General features: G+C 34.1%; 1 protein-coding gene across 25 annotated transcripts in view; it reads right to left on the reverse strand.

Annotated features, from left to right (window-relative positions):
* Adgrl3 (adhesion G protein-coupled receptor L3) overlaps positions 1-23216 on the reverse strand; it is a 735816-nt gene that overhangs the window by 326051 nt on the left and 386549 nt on the right. For all 25 annotated transcript variants that reach the window (XR_011369974.1, XM_070012589.1, XM_070012578.1 and 22 more), the window contains one exon: positions 18188-18297. Coding sequence is in view for 24 of the 25 variants with exons in the window: in XM_070012589.1 (XP_069868690.1) it covers positions 18188-18297 (110 nt within the window). In the remaining variant the exon portion in view is untranslated. The remainder of the gene's footprint in view (positions 1-18187; positions 18298-23216) is intronic.

Raw genomic sequence — 23216 nt, forward strand, 5'->3', positions numbered from 1 at the left:
ATGTGTTTTTAAGAAAACATATTCATAGCCTGTGCCATCAATAAAGATACTATTCAATTTGTGGGGGAGGGAAGTCAGGATTGGAAAAAAAAACTGGGAGAGAAAAAGGGAGGGGATGACACTTTTCAAAAGGAAATGTACTGATTACCTGACTTAGGTAACTGTAACCTCTCTGTGTATCACCTTTACCATAAAAGTTTTAAATCTAAAATAAAATAAAGGTAGACAAAGTCAATAGCTTTTCCCTTGGTCCCTAAATGTAAAGACTTACATTTTCTGCTCACCTTCAGATTTCTTCCCTTTGTGCTCAGCGCTTACAACAGTAAAGGACATAAGATAACAACTTGTAAATCATTACAAGGAAAATTAAATAATAGAATTGTGGAAAAATATTTTATTCAAATTTTACTTCCTTTTAGAACATATCTAATATTCTGTATATCCCTTTCCTTTGTTTTTCAATCATGTAAGAATATTCACATCATGCTAGAGAGACATTTTAATATCACTTTTACAGAGCATCCTTGCTTCCATCAGTTTTCTATCTGTGAACTTAAAAGGAATCATTTTTCAACTTCCTGGCCACCACTCAGAATGATGCAAACATGACCAAGTTCACACTTAAAGTGCTCAAGAATTGTTTGGATGATAGATGTTACCAAGTGCAAAGCATTATGACCATATCTGATAGGATTACATTTTGAATGGGAAAGTGTAAGTGAAAATCCCTAGAGGAAAAAAAAATACACTAATGATTTAAGTGAAATGCTAAAGTCTCAATATAAACTAATTTCAGTGAGAGCTGCAGAATTTAAAAGAAAGTAATTTTAACTGAATTGAATAATGTCACTCGCCATGTAAGAATAGTCTCCTATTTACATAAGATATAATTTTAAAGTGGATTTTCTGGAAGTCTGTAAAATGTGTAATTATCTCAGGGGCTGGAATCAAAGGTTAACTGATACCAGGAGAATGAAGAATCACTCTAATTCTTACCACACATATTTCTAAAGATGAATTCACATACTACTAAAATGTCTGTAAATAACTTATTTTGTGTTAATTAATAGAAAGTAAATCATAATTGCTTGAGAATGTCATGAGAACTAGGATGAGTATATTCTTTTCTATGTGTGTGTGTGTGTGTGTGTGTGTGTGTGTGTGTGTGTATATACACATACATATACATATACCTGAAAGGTCAGTTTTGGCCTCAGCTTTTTCCTCAAAGCCTACAACAATAACGTAAGGCTTCAATAAATAGTTTATATGAATCAATAAAGATAACAATCAATCATTATAATAGGTAACTTCATATAGCCAAATATGTTTGGGACTTAACATCTGTAAAGAAAGGTCAGAAACCCCAGTAAGTCAATTTAGAATGATGTATAGTCTCTTCTATGATTCTAGTTTCCTAAATGGTAAAAGTCCATGGTACAGTGTTTCTGGACTCTAAATATTATGCTACACTTGAGGGACAATGGTACTAATCAGGATGATCTTCTCTCAGGTAATAACCATTCCTTGGAGAATATAGAAGAATGTTCCTTTCAGAAACTGTAGTTTAGATGTTAATGTCTCAAAGTTGTGATGCTCAAAGCACAAAATGGAACTCTGGGAGATGGTGTGGGCTGAGGTCTAGTGGGAGATCCTGAAAAGCAATAGTATGAATTAATTTTCTTTTTCTGTTTTAAAAAAGTTATTTGCTTGTTTCTTTACCTCTTATCCAAGAAGTGAGCAATTTTGTTCTGACAGTTGCTTCCACTGTTGCATGTAGCCATTCCATTCTTGGAGGAAATTTTAAAAGCAGTGGAACCAATGAAATATGAAGCAAACTTCTGAAACTGTGAACCTTAGCAAACATTTCCTATTAGTTAATTTAGTCAGATATTTGGTGCCAAAAAGTGGGGTCATTGCTGTGAGTATGCTTTATGGTTGGGAAATAAAAGACTTGTTTCTGGAAAAAATCTGGAAACTTTCGGAGGAGTGGGCTAGAAAAAGCCAAGAATGCTTTAAGGAAGTCTTTTCTGTGGTTGAGAATACTAGAATGCTGAAGAGATGTAGACAGCTGAGCTGATGATGGAGTGATCACAGACAGAGATGTAAGACTTGGTTGAAATCTGGACTAGAGACCACTCAAAGATAATTTGGCTTTGTTTTACTCATGCCCTGAGACTTAGTGAGAAGTGGAACTTGAAGGTGAGAGACTAGTTTATCTGATAGGAGGAATTTCAAGACATCACAGAACTCAGGTAGTTGGTAGGAGGGAATTTATCACTGGATTCTTTTTGACAAATTTACATAAAGAATTAAGAGCAAAAAGAAGAAGAATGAAAAGATTTGAAAAAAAAAATTGCAGTTCATCCAAAAAAGGAACTTTGAAGGTCTGGCAAAGGAGGATGTGATGATTATACCATAACAATAAAAGGAATGGTCTGGGGAACTCAGGAATCTGCAATGTGGAAATTTGATTCAAGGATTTTTCCAGGGAGATTAGAGGTTTATGATACCTTTTGCACCTACAGAACCCTTTTCCATGTTCTAGCAAAATATTCACAAGCTAGTTGGGCCACAGTTCAAGTATGTCCAAGTACAACCCACCCTCACCAGATCCAGACCCTGGCATTGTCCATGATACTGTTTTGTAGGCATACAGGAGAGAAGAGTTATATTTGTGATGCATAATCTCACCTACTTAATGATAACATGTTTAAAGCAAACTGAAATTATCACTGATTCAATCAATCTCTTCAGCCACATATTTTCAGGATCGTCTATATTTGATAATAGACTATAGAACAGAATAAAAATATGGATAAGAAGTTTCCATTTCTGATCACATAAACTTGACAACTCTCTCCTGGCAATGTACATTTAGTAGTACTAATGGCAAATATAAATAAGGAAATATTTGTGGTCTACAAATAGCACTTCATAACAACTAAAATTAAAATATAATCTAGTTGGACTTGAAGCCCACCAAATAAATTAATTAATAAGTTATCACTTGATGAAAATATTTGCAAAAATTAGAAATGTAGCAATTAATGAACTTCACAGTATATCTACTATTATCTTTTGAAAAATTTGTCACCATGATTATATATCACTTATAGGTAATTAGTAATGTTGCTAGTCAGGATGCTAGTTCTAAGAATAGAATATTTCCAAGAGTGACTTATGTTGGAGGCTAATGAATGAAACTTTTAAATGCAATATTCTATACTAAAAAATTTATTAGCAAAACCATATATATATATATATATATATATATATATATACCTATATATAGAGAGAGAGAGACATATGTCATTAATGACTATTTGTAATTGATAACTGTTTTCTACTCCAGAAAGAAAATACCTTAGGGTCTTACCCATCCTAAACTATTGTATTTATATTTTTCATGCTGAATACTTCATAAAATCCTATACTTATTACATAAAATTCCATTAATATATACTTAAATAAAAAGCCTAAAATTTCAGAAGTAACCAAATTTTCCATAAACTAAATTTACATTCTTCTTTTTTTTATACAGCTGACATACAGTAAAAGAGGACTAAACTTTTAACTAGGTAAGGAAAAATATGAAATGGTTGTATTTTCTGCGTCTGGATAAGATTAAAGATAAAATTTGATGATGGGGGGCTTTGAAGTTATTATCACTAGCTTTGGTTCAGAAGCAACTTAGAGAATTATAATTGTGTGTGGGGGGTACTGTTAATTAGATGAAGAAATAGAATTTTCCAAATTGCCTTAAGCCAGTGATAAAATGATTATTGTACTTAAGCCAAAATTCACACTCTTAGCATAAGCAACTCCTAGATACTATTAACTTCCTTTACAAAGATTTTAGACTTCCTGCTGCTCTCATAAGTGGACTCCCAGTGATTCTGTTTCATATTACTCTGGATGGTCTTTACCAGATTTCATAAGAAGCTATTTAAGATCAAGCTGAAGAAAGCTGACACTACTATTCCTTTCTTGCCAAATATTGGGAAATTTAATTAAATAGACATTTGACTTCAAGAAGGCAATGTTGAAAACTAAATAAACTATATCCTTTTAACCTTATTGACTGACCAAAGTAACATGAAAACATCAATACCTCTCCACTATAGGAACTCAAATTGGATGAACTTTGTCAACGATGTGATTACTAATAGAGGTAGTGGAGCCAAATTTAAAATCAAATTACGTTGATGTAACAGCTTAATCTTAGACTTGACATAATCTTTATTCTACAACTTGGAAACTTCTTGCTGATTTGATAATATTAATTTTAGGGGACTCACATTAAAGATTTAGGCGTGTGAGTTAGAATTCTGGCATGCTACACATTGGTTTGTTTGTCTTGTGCAAAAAATAGCAATAAAAATAAAATTCAGTACATCTCAAGCTGACCATTTTCATTGTAGCCTTAGAAAATGAACAATTGCTTAAAGGTAAACTTGGTCATTTTACAGAAGAAATTGACTAGTGGAAATAATAACAAATTAAAGCACAAGACAATACTAGGATAGGGCAAAAATATGTTTTGACTTCATTCCAGTTATTGTTTCATATTTTAATAAAAGTGGACATTACCAATACTTAGAAAGCTATCAATGAACATAGGAAGTATTTCATTGATAGATTTTGGCATTTTTAACTAAGTTGTAAATTGTTTTCTTTTAGGAAATTATCATAACAAGAAAATTACACTATTATTTAGAGGCATGAAGAACTTGTGAAAGAATAAACTGTAGGCTAGGAATGGTGACTCAAGAATGTAAACCCAGCCATCAGGAGGCTGAGCCAGTAGGACAATGAGCTTTAGACTAGCAAAGGCTAAACAATGAGATGAAACATAATAAAATAATTAGTGTATGATAATTCTCAAGATAAAACCTTAGCCTGGGAGCTGGTGGCTCATGCCTGTAATCCTAGCTACTCAGGAGGCTGAGATCGAGGATCACAGTTCAAAGCGAGTCCCGGCAAGAAACTCCATGAGACTCTTATCTTCAGTTAACGACCAGAAAACTGGAAGTGGTGCTGTGGCTCAAGCGGTAGAGCGTTCACCTTGAGCTGAAGAGTGCAGGGATAGCACCCAAGCCCAGAGTTCAAGCCCCATGACTGACAAAAAATAAATAAAATGTAACCAAAAGATAAAACCTGATTATTAATGTAGTTTGAATTTAAAAAGCTAGCTAATGTCATTAATAACCTGATAAGAAGATAATGAAATCCATTTTCTTTCACATAAAAAAGAAACAAATACAAAGTAAGAGAGACTTGGATTCTAGTCTTTACCAAAGTAAAAGCATTTACAATGCTACTTAATTTATGTGTTTATATTCCTCAATTAATAAACAGAAATCATATTGCCTAACTAAACACAAAAAATAAAAATAGAGTGATATTGTGCATAAAAAGTATTTTACTGCAAGTTTGGGATATGGTACTTGCTGAGAAAATAACTTATTTTAGAAAAATGCTCTTAATTTTCACTAACAATCTCTTATGTTCTTTTGATCATGACAAAGAGGAAGAAAATCAAGAGGAGGAGTCATAATCTATTTTTATTAAACATCCAAGAATATTCTTTCTCAATCAGCTGTTTGCTGAGCTGTCATCTTCTAAGTCATTCCAGCTCCCACTCCAATCAGAGAATGAACTGCTAAATGTTTAATGAATAATTTGCATCAAATAGTTACCTAGCAACCATCACTAATATAAAATTAGATCTGAGTTTCTGTGAAAGTCTACACTCTACTTAAATGTGTCAAAGACACATGAGTGCTTTCAGGGCCACAATTTTAACCCTTAAAACCATACTCAAATGGAAGTTTCAAGAGCTTACTTGAATTCTATTCAATATTATTGTTTGATATTCAGAATTTTATGATCCAGATTTATTCAACTATAGGATTAATATCCATTATAAATGGAAGATTTAAACTTCTATTAACATTAATTGGGTGCTAGAAAGTATTCTGTTTTACCTATTAATTATTTAAATAGCAAAGTAACTTTAATAACAAATGCTATTTTTAGTGGATTATCCTATTGCATTAAGTTACTGAGGATGAACATAAGGTATTTCAGCTTTGGAAAATACCATCTGATAGTAAGCAAATAGTGAGATTAAATCAAGTAATATAACATGTCATAACTCCTGGGTTATATATTTGTTTTAATTATAAATGAGGCCAATATTGCTACATGACTAAAGGATACAGAGTCTTAAAGTTACAGAATAGCATATGTTTGCACTCTGCACTTACAATTTATTTTCAAACTGAGTAACGGATGTCATCTGTTGCAGAAGAATTATTAATTAGTAAGTTTCAGTCTTGGTATTTGAACTTATTCAATATGAGCATTAGACAGTGCCAGATAAAGTAGAAGGAGAAATTCTTAGCCTTGACAAAAATCTCCAATGATATGTATATCTATATATCTATATAGATAGCTCTCTCCATATATATACATATATTTATACAAAGAAATGTATATATGTATACATTCTTGAACTTTGATGAGTTTAGATACACAGCTATTGGTAAGTAACAGATCTGGAAAATATAAAATTCTGTCATTTCCCATTATGGCTGAGGATGGAGATCAGCAGTAGAATGGATTTGGTCCTTTCCAAATTATAAAAATAAATCACTATTAGTCTCTGAGCAATCAATCCAGTTTTTGCTTGAACAATCAAAATGAATTCTGAATAATGAAGGCATCAGGGAACAACCTTCTTGCAGAAATAATTGCACCTCATCCCCCAACAAGTTTGAATATGATTTCCATTCTGGATTTTCCATTTATTTTGAAAAATAGCCTCAAATGGATTACCCACCAGATAGAGATAAAAGAGACGAAAGAGTCAAGGAAAACTACAGTGAAGGAAAACTTAATTTCTGCCTTTGGAAAAAACAATCATTTTCTTCATAATTTCATTATACATATTTAAATTTCAGACAAATTTTGGCATCTATGAAGCCTCTATGTGACAGAGCATTGAACTCATTTCAATTTTCTCTAAAAGAAAATTTGCCACAGTAAATTGGACACATAGTTTTAGGCTTCAAAAGGCAAATGGTTACTGTGCAATGTGTTACTGTGTAGTGCACATAGAAGAAAACAGTACACCCACTGCCCCTAAAAATGTTCATCTATTGGCTTTCTTGAGGCAACTCTGAAATAAATTTATGGGTAAGGCCTTGATGCTTGAGATCCAACCATATGCACTGAGAGATTTCTATTTCATAATATTGAGAAATTTGCAGTTTTGATATTGTGTTATGTCATCATTAATTGTTTTAATTATAGACCGTTGTGAATGAAAATGAAGACCAAAATATCATGCATCACACTAGGACCATTTTGAATCTGAAATTTCTCTAAAGGCTATGAATTGAAATGAGGTTTTGGATACCATGCCAACATTCAATTAAAGAGAATATATTTTAATCTTTCCATTCTTGAGAGTAAGCTTTTTTTTCACTTTTCTCTCTACACTATAGACGATTTATTTTGAAATTTTAAAGAAATAGAGTAGAGGAGATTGATATGTGGAGCAAGTGTTAGAGTGCTCTCTGTGAGTGAAAAATATTAAGAAAGAAAGAGTAAGAGCAAAAGTTCTTGAATTCAAGCCCTAGCAACACCACACACACACACACACACACACACACACACACACACACACACACACACACACACACACACACACACACACACACACTGTCACCACCACCACCATCACCACCACCAGCAACAACCAAAAGGAAAGTGATGGGGCTGGGATTGGGAGGTAGAGTGCTTGCCTCACATGCATGATGCCCTGGGTTTAATTCCTTAGAAGCACATACAAAGAAAAAGCTGGAAGCAGTGCTGTGGCTCAAGCAGTAGAGCATTACCCTTGAGCAAAAAGAAGCTCAGGGACAGTGTTCAGGCCCTGAGTTCAAGCCCCAGGACTGGCAAAAAAAAAAAGAGTAAGCAAAAAAGGAGGGAAGGAGGAAGCACTAATGGGTACTGGTGGATTATGCCTGTTACTTAGTAGACTGAGATCATGAAGTCTGTAGTTTAAGGTCAACCCAGGCAAAAATGTTCTCTAGATTCTATTTCCAAATTAACCAGCTAAAGTACAGGGCTGGAGGTGTGATTCAAGTGGTAGAGAGTGAAAATAACAAACGAGAGGCCCTAAGTTCAAACCTAGATACTGGAAAAGGAAGAAGAAAAAAATAGTAAAATAAGGAAATCTGAACTCAATTGGCAGTTAAGTAATGTTTTCAAATTGTATAAGGATGATTTCAATGTAGTAAGGTTCCCTTCTGTCCACATCCCCTCCAGCATCTGTTGTTATTAGAGTTCTTGATTTTTGCCATTCTAACTGGGGTGAGGTGGTATCTCAATGTTGTTTTGATTTGTATTTCTTTTATGGCTAGAGAAGTTGAGCATTTCTTCATGTGCCTATTGGCCATCCTTCTTTCTTCTTCAGAGAAGTTTCTCTTTAAGTCTTTAGCCCACTTATTTATTGGGCAGTTGTTTCTTTGAGGATTTGTTTTTGGGAGATTTAAGTTTTTGAGTTCCAGGTATAGTTTAGACAATGAGCCCTTTGTCTGTTGTATGGCTAGTGAAGACGATCTCCCAATCTGTGGGTTTTCTGTTGATCTTGTTAGCTATGTCCTTTGCCATGCAGAAGCTCTGCAATTTCATGCAATCTCATTTGTCCAACCTTTCTTTGATTTGTTGTGTTTCTGGGTCTCTATTAAGAAAATTTCGGCCTGTGCCAAGGAGACCTAGGGTTTCTCCTATTTCATCCTGTAATGTTTTCAGAGTGTCTGCATTGACACCGAGGTCTTTGATCCATTTGGAGTTGATTCTGGTACATTTTACTGTATTTGATGTTGGTATAATATGTGGAGGGGAAGGGAAAAAACAAATCGTTAAACTAGGGATACAGGTGGACCCATTGCAACAATGAGATGTACAAGTCGTTATGTCGAAAAACGAACTTTACAACTTAGGTCGGGGAGTGGGGAGGATCGAGTGGGGGTTGGGGGGAGTATCGGAAGAGATGGGAAGGGGAAACAAAGAGGAGGCAACAATGCTTGATAAGAAATGTACTCATTATCTTGCCCATGGAATTGTAACTCCTCTGTACGATAAAAAAGAAGAATAAAATACTAACACATGATTTAGATACTTAAAAAAAAAGGATGATTTCAATTAATCATACTGTCTATTAAGGAAACATTAAAAGATGAGATTAAAATGATTTATACTAAATTTACAGAGTAAATAGTTGCTTAGTATTTGGAGTATTCTTCAAACGAAGAGAGAGGGACCTACTTAAGGAGTCAATATAGTGTAGTTCCTTATATTGGAGGTAAGCACAATAGTATCAAAAGCTAGGACTATTCTAGACAGATACTAATTATTACAAATGAGGGAAACCATGGAACCTATGCTTCTTTGGATGTGGCTTACTTCGCTTATTATGATTTTTTTCCAAGTCTTTCCATTTCCTTCTTTCCATTTCCTTATGAATGGTATGATGCCATTCTTTCTGATAGAAACATAGAATTCTATTGTGTACATTATAAATACTTTAGAAACAATAGCAAGAAAGAAAAAAATGCTTGTGTCCCTATCTTGGGTTCATTTCGCCTAGCATCATCTTATCTAGTCATATGTACATAGCTTTTAAACTTTTCTGCTTGTCCCAGACATATACTCATGGTATAACCCTTGTTTTCACTGTATTTGATGTCAGTGCCCTGCATTTTGTATATACACTTCTCTAATTTGGGGAGGGAAAGGGAAAAAACAAAATGCTTAAATAGGGATACAGGTTGACCCATTGTAACGATGAGATGTACAAGACACTATGTTGAAAAACAAAGTTTACAATTTAGGCTGGGGAGGGAGGGGAGTGCAGTTGTGGAGGTGGGAGGGGAGGGATGGTACGGACAAACAAAGGAGGAGGCAACAATGCTTGATAGGAAATGTACTTATTACCTTGCTGATGTAACTGTAACCCCTCTATACAGTATTTTTACAACAAAAATGTATTAAAAAAAGAATTCCATTGTGTGTGTGTATATATATAAATATATCACATTTTCTTGATCCATTTGTCTATTGAGGAGCATCTGGGTTGGTTTCATATTTTAGCTATGGTAAATAATGCTGCAGTTAACACAGTTGTGCTGGTAGTTTTAGTGTGGCCTTGCTTGTGATTATTTGGGTAAATGATCACATTGCTGGATCATAAGGGATTTCTATGCTTAGTCTTTTGAGGAACCTCTATATTGCTTTCCAGAGAGGCAGAGGATCACAATAGTTCAATAGCAATGCACATATGACCATGTAAAATGATGCTAATCAAAATGAACTCCAAGATACGGAAACAAGAACTTGTTGTTCTTGACCATGTTGTTGTACGGTATCATTTTCTTTTTCTTTTTCTTTTTTTATTTTACCCCCTTTTGTTTATTCATGGCAGTCACTGTTTTTGATTATGGAATCCTATGTCTTGTATATACATTTATCTAATTTAGGGACGGGAAGGGGAATAACAAAATGGTGAAATAAAGTCTGAGGGTAAACCAATGCAACAGTGATATTCACAAGACACTATGCTGGAAATGAATCTTAGAACTTCGTGAGGGGGTGAGAATAAAGGGAGAAGGACAGTGGGAGAAAAATAAAGGAGTTGGTAAAAATGTTTGACATTTAGATAAAATATATTCATTTCCTTATGTAACTGTAACCCCTCTGTACAGCACCTTTACCACAAAATGAAATGTTTGTTTGTTTTTAAAGCTAATGCCAGTGGAGAAAAATATAGTTTAAAAGATACAACACTAAAATTCATCATAAGGTTGAGGTTAATTTTTATAATTGGCAATACCAGCAGGTTAAGTCCAAAAGAAGTCAGAGTAGGAAATTTAGGTTACAAATTTAACCAAAGAAAGCCAGTGATTTGAGTATAGATTTGGAATATTTGCTCTGAGATTAAAAAGAGTAAGTTTATAACAAAGAGCTAGCTCAAGAACTAAACTGCATGGCAGGTGCTCCTGTAACTACTTCTGTGTGATTGAGAAAAGGTCTCAATGTTCAGTATTAACCTGAAATTTAAGAAAAAAGGAGAATTCAAGCTGAAGTGTGACCTGTGAAATTAGGCCATTAATAAAAGAACTTGAGAATGTCATCAGTTTATGATGTCTAGGGCTCTCTAAATCCTGGGGATAAGTTGGCAGCACTGTATAACCCCAACTCAGCAGATGTGATGGATGGCACTGAATGTCAGCAAGCCATGAAAATGATGGAGATATCTGAGGCATACTAAATAGAGTAGCTATGGTGTTCTTATAGTTTTTAATTTGGCAATCATTGTGCTAGGTGTTTTACATATATTTAGTTCTAATTTTGAGACCAACTCTGTGAATTGATTACAATCCCCACTTCTTAGGTAAAGAACAGCAACATAGTAGCATTAGATCAGAGCTGGTAACAGAATGTATAGTCAACTCTACTGGAATCTAAGGGTCTCCTACTTCCTGAAAAGGCCAAGACAGGAAAGAGGTGGTAGAGTCAGATAGAACCAATGCTAGAATTAGAAAGGTGCTCTTGCCATAGAGATTTACTTAGACACAGATGTTTCTTTTTTCCCTATATACCTTACAGTTCTTCTTATGTAGTTAAATTTTTTTTGTACTAACAGGTGTATGATTTCCTTCCCAGTCTAGCATAGTTACTTAGAGGACCACAAAATGATGAGTAGATGACAGGTTTTAGAAATAAGGAACCATCCATATTTATATTATTGAGGATGTTTGAACAATATTTTTAGGAAAGTTTTAGATGTTGGCAAAACTAAATTAGTACAATAACAGACATAGACTTCTAAAAAATAAGAAATTATTTCAAGTAACTCAGGTTGGTTACTGTGAAATTCTACTCTGCTCAGATACAAAACAATACTAAACAGAAATTACTACATTTATTCATGTTACTTGAGTTTATTCTGTCAAAACTCATTTTATTCACTATCTTTACTACCTCTGGAAATAGTGTATATGGGCTGGGAATGTGACTTAGTGGTAGAGTGCATTCATGAAGGCCTGGGTTTGATTCCTCAATAACACATAAACAGAAAAATCAAGAAGTGGCACTGTGGCTCAAGTGGTAGTATACTAGCCCAGGGACAGTGCCCAGGCCCTGAGTTCAACCCACAGCACTGACAAAAAAAAAGAAAGAAAGAAAGAAAGAAAGAAAGAAAGAAAGAAAGAAAGAAAGAAAGAAAGAAAGAAAGAAAGAAAGAAAGAAAGGAAGGAAGGAAGGAAGGAAGGAAGGAAGGAAGGAAGGAAGGAAGGAAGGAAGGAAGGAAGGAAGAAAGAAAGAAAAGAAGGAAGGAAGGAAGAAAGGGAAAAAGAAATAGTACATAATATTGGAATGCAATATGATTTAATAACTGCTTTTATTAAGTGGTAGTCTTCTTTGTCTTTATATAGTCATAAAGAAAATTAGAATGACCCTGAAACCAAAATTGACATAATTTTAATTTTTATAATAGAGAGCTCTATTCAAATTAACAAGGTCTTGCAGATTATAGTCACTTTGTTTATCCTGCTAGCAAGGAACCTAATTATTTTTGAGTAACCAGAATAATCATTTGTCTAAATTTCCTTTTTCTTTCAAACACCTCGTACTTACTAATTGAATGCTACTTGTATTTCAGAAAAGGAAATGAAATGTTGGAAATTAAAAGATTTCTAGATATTTCTGTTATTTTCACTTATTCATTATTTTTATTTTATTTATTTATTTTAAATCTTTTGCTAGTCCTGGGGCTTGAACTCAGAGCCTGGTCTCTGTTCCTGAGCCTCCTTGTGCTCAAGGCTAGCATTCTACCACTTGAGCCACAGCTTAGCTTCTAGCTTTTTCCGAGTAGTTCATTGCAGATAGAGTCATACAGACTTTTCTGCCCTGGCTGGTTTCAAACCATGATCCTCAGATCTTAGCCTCCAGAGTATCAAGGATTACAGGCACCGGGTTCCTGTAATATCTTCAAACTAAAAATATTTCTACATAGGTTTGAGGATTACTAGCACAAAAAGGGAAATATATATATGCATATTTATATGTAATTAAATGTTTAAAGACCTCGTTTTAATAGCTAAAAGAGTAATGGATTTTATTATTGTGAAGCAGAAAAGAAACTTAAAAAGTGTGTAATCATTTGTAAATATTAATTTTCCTGTATTTTCACTAAAATGATCACTATTAGCACTATTAAGTGGACAACTGTGAATAGTGAGAAAGTCTTAAATGCTGTAAGATTCATTTAATCAAACACACATTTTTAGGAGCTCTGCAATTTTGTACTTCTACCCTCAATTCCTTAAGAAAATCTGCCATGAAAGAAGATTGGTAAGTAATATGTGCTTTGCATTTCTGAAAAGAGACAAAGAATGGGAAGAGAAAGGGAGATTGTGAGGAAAGACAGACACTTTTGGAGTGTAATGTGCGTGAAATTGTAAGCCTTGGAAGAAACACCATTTGTCAGCGGGATACAAAGCAAAGATTCTTTGCTCAAAATACTCTAAGTAGATGGGTCGTTGTTCCATTGTTTTCTGCCTAACACAAATCCCTGCAACCTGGCCGAAGGAAGGTGGCTCTACTTGTAGACACTACAATTTTGATCTCAAATCAGGTCAGAAGGGCTAGGAATGGGGTGGGGGGGGAAAGACAGAAGAACAAAGATGTGGTGTTGGTAAATGGCAAGGTTTAACCTTTTGAATATTTGGGTCATCTCCTGGGAAGAAAATATTCACCAAGGAGGAAAATCAAACCTCAAAAGAGAACCCAGAGTCTATAAACGCCACAATGGAACTAAGATGTGACAGGAACAGAGAGATGTATTGATTCCCTTGTCCCAAATTTCATTAGAAACACGGTATCTATGAACACAGACAAGAAAATATAGATAAGAGAAAAAAAACTTAGAAGAGATTAAATATAGCTTTACTGATTCTGAAAAAGTAAAAAGAATATAAGACAGTACAAAGAAGACAGTTTTACTAAATCATTTACAATCTAACTTCTCTTATTTTCTTTTTCTATAAAATATTTCCTCGTCTAAAAGTTGTATCATTTGCTATTGTCAAGGTAGTTGTATCATTTGCTATTGTCAAGGTAAGTTATTTCTCAAGTTGTCATTCAGTTAAGTATATATTTAATGATGCCTAAAATCCTGTGCAAAATTGTTATACTTTAGGCTAGAAGTATATTTTTCAGTAGTAGCATGTGCAAGGAATTGAGGTCGTGAGGGGTATGGGGGAGAGGGGGAGGGGGGAGGGGGAAGGGCAATAGGGCAATTCCCACTACTTTCAAACTCTCCTTGGAAATTTTGCATCTCTTATGGAAGGCAACAACCTTTGTTGAATTTTTCTGTGTATTATCTCTAATGCAATTCCTTATTATTTATCTGATCAATAATTTTTTGTTTACATATTTTCCCACCAAAATAAATGTTAAATCTCAAATCTGAAGTATGCCTTATTCTAATGCAATGTAGGTTGTCAACATACATTATCAAGGACCATGAAGTTTATGATTGAGTACAGGATTTTATCTAACATGGATAATGAAAACAGCATATTAACTTACTACTTAGCTAAGATACTCATTCTAAGTTATATGTAGTATGTTGTATGACACAGACAATGTTAGGCTCTAAAACTTTATGAAGTGTCTGGAAAAACAAAAGTTTGCATGGATTCAGCAGCTCTAAGAAAAGGAGCATAAACTTCATCAAAAATAACTGAAGCTGGGTATGGTGGCTAATGCTCATTAATCCCAGCTATGTGGAAGGACTGTGATTGAAGGCTAGCTCAGGCAAATTAATAAGATGGCCTCTTTAATCAAAAAGCCCAGGTGTGGTGGTATGCAGTGTGATCTCAGATGCAACATATAGGGAGGGTTAAGGGCTGAGGCCAGCTTAGCCAAAGACACAAGGCTATGCCTGAAAAGATAAATGAAGCAAAAAGATCATAATAGCATATAACTGAAGTGCTAGAGTGTCTGCCTCGTAAGAGAGAAGCCCTGAGTTCAAACATCAGTATTGCCATCAATAAATAATGTAGCTAAGGGACCAAGGAAAAAGATCTTAGTCTTTGAGGCAGATACTTTCACAATGTGGTGTTGACATAGTGATGAAAATTATAAACGATTGAACAATATATTGAACAACTGATTGGACCATATTATATGCTGAAGAAAAAGATTGAAGCAAGTCATGAGAATATGAAGCAGAAAACTGAATCTATGATGAGAAACAAAGTACTTTAAGAGCAGGAATTACACACAGAGTACAACCCTGTTCTGCTATCTCTACCTAGCTTATATTCTTCATGGAGCTTATAGATATACTACCAATCACATTTTACTTCAATACATGCATCGAGCAGCAAATGGCATGTAATTTCAAACAAATGATAGGGATTTAAAGCAGGTGAGTGAATCCTTTTCTCAGGGCCTGGGTGCCATCTCTGAGCTTTTTGACTCAAATCTAGTGCTCTTAAAATTGACCCACAGCTCCACTTCTGCTTTTCCCCCACTTTAGTGGTTAATTGGAGATGAGAGTCTCCAATGGCCTGTCATGGCTGGCTTTGAACCAGAATCCTCATTTTTGACTCCTGAATAGCTAGGATTACAGGCATAAGGATTTTCAGTATTGGAAAACTCATGCATTTTACATTTAGAAAAGGAAAATTAGCTAACGTTGATCCAAATCAGGTTTATACCATACCAGAGAAAGTATACAGGGTGAGACTTAGAAAGCTTTAATAGTTAAGTTTGGCTGAAAAATTCAGGTTTTCTGCTAAGAAATTAGACTATATTCTACCCTCATACTACCTAATAATTCATTGTCTTTCTACTAAACCAATCCATATTTCCAGTGAGTCATAGTAGGATTTTTTTTTTTTTTGGTTTGGCTTTTACTTTTTTGTAGCATTGTTTTCTTTTAAAATATGTTAAATTTCTAGGCAAAATTTTGCTTTACAGTTTTAACTGAAATATATTAAGAAAGTATAAATAAATATTAGCGGGCTGGGAAGGTGGCTCAGTGGTAGAGTGCTTGTCTTGCATGCATGAGGCCCTGGGTTCGATTACTCAGCACCACATAAGCAAAAAGAAAAAACGCTGGAGGTGGCGCTGTGTCTCAAGTGGTAGAGCACTAGCCTTGAGCTGAAGAGCTGAGGGACAGCGCCCAGGCCCAGAGTTCAGGCCCACGACTGGACCTCCCCCCCCAAAAAAAAATATTAGCACGCCATATGTTAATGAAGGTCATGTATAGAGTAGCTAGTGAGTACAACTGAGTTTATAATTCTTATTTAGTGAAACAATCAAATTGAATATTTTAATACAATAAGAAAGATATTTCTAAGGTTGTCAGTAAGGTTTCAGGGTTACTAGAAACCTACAAATATAAGATTGTAAGAAATCCACTTGCTCTCTCTGAAATTTTATGAGAAGTGAAGTCTGTGGTAAAATGATATTTTTAATGGAAAAGTGTAAGAGGTAGTAAATTAAGCTGGGTTGATGATATTTTAGAATGAATTTTGCAGAAGATTTTGGAGTAGTGATCTTCAAAGAAACTCTGATGAAATACAGGAAATTGAAGAGAAAGCTGTGAAAATTTTTAGTGCTCAAAAATTATGGTAAAATCTGTAACTTGCCATTTTACTTCTACTATCATGTTTCAAAATATGAGAATGAAAATATGACTGTAAAGTTTCTAAAAGTGTTTTTACAAGTGCAGTACATCCTATTATACTGTTATAAGATGTCATTCTTGAATAGGGCACAATATATTTCACCAAGATATTGTTATGCAAATCAAATAGAATTATCTCATTTCAACATGGCCTGTGCCTTTCATTTTTTTGACATAATACTAGTGAATGATAAATTGTCATTAAGATCTTTATATTTTGTATAGAACAGATAGCAATATCTCTGCTCTCTGTAGATATAATTGAGATGGGCCTGTAGAGATAACAACGTAATAAAAAAATTAATGGAGATTTAAAAACAAGAAAACCCTACAAATGTATGCATTTTTATAACAAGCATCAGCATGTGAAATGTCACTACATAAACTTTTGCTAATCAATCATACCTTAAGGCAAACAATATTTCCTCTTGATTTCTTAATATAAATGTCTTTCCTTATTGTGAAATCAACTCATTTCTTTTTGCCTAAATTACTATTTTTTTGAAGTATGCACACTTTGGCTGTGAGTAATGTGCTGCCTCTTAATATATGCTTAACTGAGGGAAGATTCAGAATAGTCTGTGGTACAATAGACCTGCTGATCCCAAGATACTCTGCTCCTTCTGAAACATCAAAGGAAGTTGGAACCTGGGATTTGTTTATGATCTCAGGTGTTTTTTATCTCTGAGATAATGAGCTGCACATCTAATGCAAGTCTACAGGATTTCCTGAGTGATTTTACACTAAGAAATCCCATGATAATTCACAAGTCTTTTTTCAGATGGCGAGCCTTTCTTTAGGTAGAAAAGTCAGAAAATGTTCCATAGTAAGTTGTTTGATTCTTCATTATGCTTGTGCTAAATATACCTGTACCAAATCTGATACAAAAGTTGCAAAGGCAAACATCTACAGCTTTAAAAATATACTCTAAAAATTTATTTAGCTCATGTAATCTTTGTGTTTTCTTACCAATCTGTTTCCTCCGGATGAACATATTTCTGATTCTCAAAAGGTAGAGAACACAAGAAAAACTTAGATATACTTTACAATTTGTCAATTTCTGTTTGTTAACAGATTATTTATTTTCACTATCTATGCAAAACTGTCCTACTATCTCCTCAGCCTTTTTTCAAAACATCTATATTCTTAAATGAATGGTGTGAAATTACATACTGTTGTATAAAATTATCCCAGAAAACTTAAATGTTATCAAGACCTATAGGCAACATGTAATTCTTCCAACAGTGAGGAAGGAGGTAAGAATCATCAAAGTTTTCCAAAATAAAATCCATCTCTGTCTTTCCATTGTTTTGTTATTATATGTATTCACAGAGTATATTTACTCAGTGCATGAATAGCTTTGTTATATACCTTTCCTCTTAATGGCAAAAAGTAGAGGAGTGTACATACTGTAAGGGACGCATTCGTACTGCACTTCAAGGTACTTATAAGTTCCTGGGCAAGGGTCTGGGAAAACATCAGGGCCTGCCACCACGGCACACTGGGTTCTGTTATTGCATCTGAAACCAAGAGAAAGAAAAGTTGAGAATAAGTTTATGCCAAGTTAAATCATAATAAAACTGATGGTACATCACTATTAACATCTACACTAACCTTATTTTAGTTGTAAATTAGACAGATTTTAAATACGGTTTTGTTTAACCAAAGGTTTTTTCTTTAATACGTTTTTTATTGCAAAAAAAACTGTACAGAGGGGTTACAGCTGTATGAGCAAGGTAATGAGTAACATTTCCTATCTCGCATTGTTACTCCTCCTTTGTTTTCCCCCTACCATCCCTTCCCTCCCCCCTCCACAACTACACTCCCCCCATCCTGACCTCCCCTCCTTCCCACCTAAACTGTAAAGTTTGTTTTTCAAAATAGTGTCTGGTACATCTAATTCTACAATGGGTCAACCTGTATCCCTATTTAAGCACTTTGTTTTTTCCCTTCCCTCCCCCAAGTTGGAGAAGTGTATATACAAGATGCCAGGCACAGCCGGGCGCTGGTGGCTCACGCCTGTAATCCTAGCTACTCAGGAGGCTGAGATCTGAGGATCACGGTTCAAAGCCAGCCCGGGCAGGAGAGACCGTGAGACTCCTATCTCCAATAAACCACCAGAAAGCCGGAAGTGGCATTGTAGCTCAAGTGGTAGAGCGCTCGCCTTGAGCTGAAGAGCTGAGGGACAGCGCCCAGGCCCAGAGTTGAAGTCCCACGACCCACAAAAAAAAAAAAAAACAAAAACAAGATGCCAGGCACCAACATCAAATACAGTGAAAACAGAGGTTATACTGTGGGGGAGGAGCATACAAAGAAACAATAACAAAAAATCAAATGGTACATTATAAATATGTTAGGAAAATAGCAAGAAAGAAAAACCAACTTGTGTCCCTAAATTTTCTCAATAGAGACCAGAAACACAACAAATCTAAGAAATGTTGGACAAATGGGATTGCATGAAGCTGCAGAGCTTCTGTATGACCAAGGACATAGATAATAAGATCAATAGAAAGCCCATGGATTGGGAGATCTTCAATAGCCATAAAATGGACAAGGGTTTCATATCTAAAATATACTTGGAACTCAAAAAAATTAAATCCCCCAACAACAAACCCTCAAAGAAACAACTGCCCAATAAATAAGTGGGCTAAAGACTTAAAGAGAAACTTCTCTGAAGAGGAAATAAGAATGACCAATAGACACATGAAGACATGCTCAAACTCTCTATTCATAAAAGAAATGCGAATCGAAACAACATTGAGATTCCACCTCACCCCAGTTTGAATGGCTATAATCAAGAAATCTAATAACAACAGATGCTTGAGGGGATGTGGCCAGAAGGGAGCCCTACTGCATTGTTGGTGGGAGTTGGAAATTAGTACGGAGACTCCACATAGATCTCCCCTATGACCCAGCAATCCCACTTTTGGGCATTTTCCTGAATGACCACAAACAAGAACATACTAAAGCAACCAGCACAACTATGTTTATTGCAGCATTATTTACCATAGCTAAGATATGGAACCAGTAAATGACCCTCAGTAGATGAATGGATCAAGAAAATGTGATATATATATATATATATATATATGTATGTATATATATATATATATATATAATGGAATTTTATGCCTCCATCAGAAAGAATGACATTGCCCCATTTGATAGGAAATGGAAAGACCTGGAAAAAAAATACATTAAGTGAAGTAAGCCAGGCCCAAAGAAACAAAGGTCCTACGGTTTTCCTTATTTGTAATAACTAGTAGAAAAATTCAAAAGCTATGTACATATGACCAGATAAGATGATGTTTAGCGAAACCAAAGGTTTTAAACTCATTAATTTAGTGCTTATAGTAGTTGTTTTTTTTTTAATTTTGAAAAGTAGATGTAAAAATCAATCTAACTGGAGTTAAGTATGGCTGATGGAACAAAAACTGGCCCAGAGATATTGCTAAGATAAGAAATATTTGCTAGGCAAAACCCAATTCCATTTCATGAAATATATGTAGAAAAAATAAGCACAGTTTCAATGAAGCAAATTCAAAACTGTTTCAATGAAGGGTTGAAAAATGATTACAATAAACTCCTCTTAATTCTCTTAAATTCCTCCAAAGAAAAGTAATATTACTAAATATTAGCAAAGGCTTAAAAGTCATTAAAAAAATCTGTGTATTGAAGAGTTAAACAGAAGACATAAAACTGTAAAGCCACTGGAAGAAAACATAAAATAAAGGACTTTTCTGGATTTGTTCTATATATCATATACAAAATTGCCCAGTATAAACTGAAAGGTCAATTTTACTGAAAGTTCCATAAGTTTGTACATTCTAACTTCAACCACAGAGGGATTGTCAGTACACAAAACTTCAGTATGCAGGAAACTGCCAATATTTAGCTGATCAAGAAAGGTAAAACTCAAAAGCACTTTTATAAATCTATGCGCAGTTAATTCTTCAAGTTTGTGTAATACAAAGGTATTTCCCTGACCTCTAATTGATTTTCAGACATACATTTAAAAACATCAAATATGTTCAGTTTTAATTCCCATAATATGTCCATAAATTTTTACTCTTAAAGTTGTATTCCTGAAATTCCTAAACTTGACTCAGTAATATTCTGCAACTACAGAAACATATTTGAAGGTGGATTGATCTTCAAAGAAGTCCAATTTACAAGTATTCTACATATCTTTGGCAAGATTTGATAAAATAAATTATTATAAACATGCATCAGCATCTATATAATATATTCATGAAGACTATTCCAGAAATAAAATGATTAGTTATTTCAGATACCTTAGTACAATTCATAGAAATAAGCATTCAAATGAATAGAAATGTGCTTTCAAATGATCACATCCACACTCACATTGCTTGGAAAAGCATTTCAGCCCGTGTTCTATAATGGTGATTTCTAAGCCCTAATCTTCCTGTCCTTGAATGCTCTGACAATGGCTAGATGGAATAATGAAAGTTTTCATTTCAAAATAAATGGAAGTACGTACATTTTACTTCATTACCATCTACTTGTGGAAAGGTCTGAGAGCTGAAAATCCCTTTATTGTCACATATGCTTAACCAAATAAATTGAAGCCTGGACTTCAACTCATTATCTGAAAAGTATAGCAAATTGAGATACTACTCATTTTTATTCAAATAAGGAACAACATTTTAAATGATCTTTATTCTTATGTACTTTATATGTACAGACTTTCCTGAAGTGAAGACAATGTCAGCTTCTCTAGAGTTAAGTACAATATTCATATCTGAATTTATTTTGCAGACATATTTATGCTAGTTTACTTTTTTTCCTTTTTTGGTAGTCAAAAACAGACTTAATTCATTATATGTCATGAGAATGCTAGAAGGGATTCTTTTATTCTAAGGTAAAGAATGTGATATTTGCATTCCTAGGAGAAGATGAAGGGTATCATACTGAATTATTTAGTTAAAACATTTTTTTTCTGGTGAATATGTGGTATTTCCAAATGAAACTATTTATATATGAAAACAAGGAGAAATGTATAAATCTTGAGAAAGCAAATTGAAAAATGAATCTCACTAATAATATATATTTAAGTCAGTTAACATTAAAACCTTTGAAAGAAAAACTATAAGATGAGCTAGGGGGAAAAGCCTTTGGATTCCTTACAATTGCTTTTAATAAAGTTCTAAAAATTAATAAAAAACACATGAGTAACTGTGTACATGTGTGCTTGCAACTTGGGCTTTATTAAAAATAAAAGATTTCCAAACTATGAATAGAATGTAGAGGAAAAAATAAGTGTAGGTATCAAATCCTGTAGAGTTAAAATCTGTACCTAAATATGCATTCTTGAAAAACCTCATTATGTTTCTATACACGAAACTTTAGTTAGTGCAATGCTTTATAAATACAATGTAACAGTTATGATGTCCACCATGACAAAACATCAAAAAATAAAAAAAAAACCCTAACAAATGCCAATGACTGAAAACTCATATTCCTCTTGTGCCATTTTCTTCTTCTATGTTTTGTCTTCTACCTCTTCTCTGATTGGTTGTGCTGGCCTTTTATATCAAGTCCACATATGAAATCAGATATATACTACTCAATCTTAGAGCTCAGTCATTTCCATTCCTAGTAGTATTTACGAGAAATGTGATGCCATTTTTCTGTTTACCACAAAATGCACACAGGCAGCAAAAATAGCAAACACAAATAAAAGTGGCTTTCTATAAGACTTACATTATATGTTAAAATTTGAAACATGGATTGGTTACAATTGTTTAATAATGTAAAGGAATTATTTTCATAATTTGAAGTCTTAAAAATTCTCCTGGGTTTTCTTTTATGGTCCAAAAATGATTATGTCATGTCTATGATTATTTTCAGATGATAATATAACAGTATATATATATATATATATATATATATATATATATATATATATATATATATATTTTAAACCTTGTATTTTGTCTTATAAACCACTCCAGAGGTTATGATTCAAAGATGCTATCAAAATGAGCAAATGGCAATTATCTGCCAACATATTCCTAAAATCAGGACAACACACAACATGGACAAGAAGAGTTTTGCCTAGTAAAGGTTCATCACTTAGGACCAGAAAGGTGTTCAATTTCCATACAAACATTTGGCTACTCACAGAAGAATGAAGCAATCAAGGTCTGGTAGTTAGCCTGAAGAAAATGGAGGTTCAGGACAGATTTGTGGTAAGCAAACAACAATAATTGGCATATTATTTTCTTAAGTCCATTTCTCTACTGAAAACAGACTAGTTTAGTTCATGCAGAGTAGACCTTTAATATTTGCCAGTATGTGTCCCCTTAATATTTGCCAGTATGTGTCCCCAAGAAGACTAACGTTGAGGGAAGTCTGCAAAGTTTTGGTGTGCATACCGTTTAGTGCTATGCAGCCCAGTGGACAATTCATTTTG

This window comes from Dipodomys merriami, unplaced genomic scaffold, assembly GCF_024711535.1.
Source record: "Dipodomys merriami isolate MVZ:Mamm:240054 unplaced genomic scaffold, mDipMer1.0.p SCAF_9, whole genome shotgun sequence".
NCBI lineage: Eukaryota > Metazoa > Chordata > Mammalia > Rodentia > Heteromyidae > Dipodomys > Dipodomys merriami.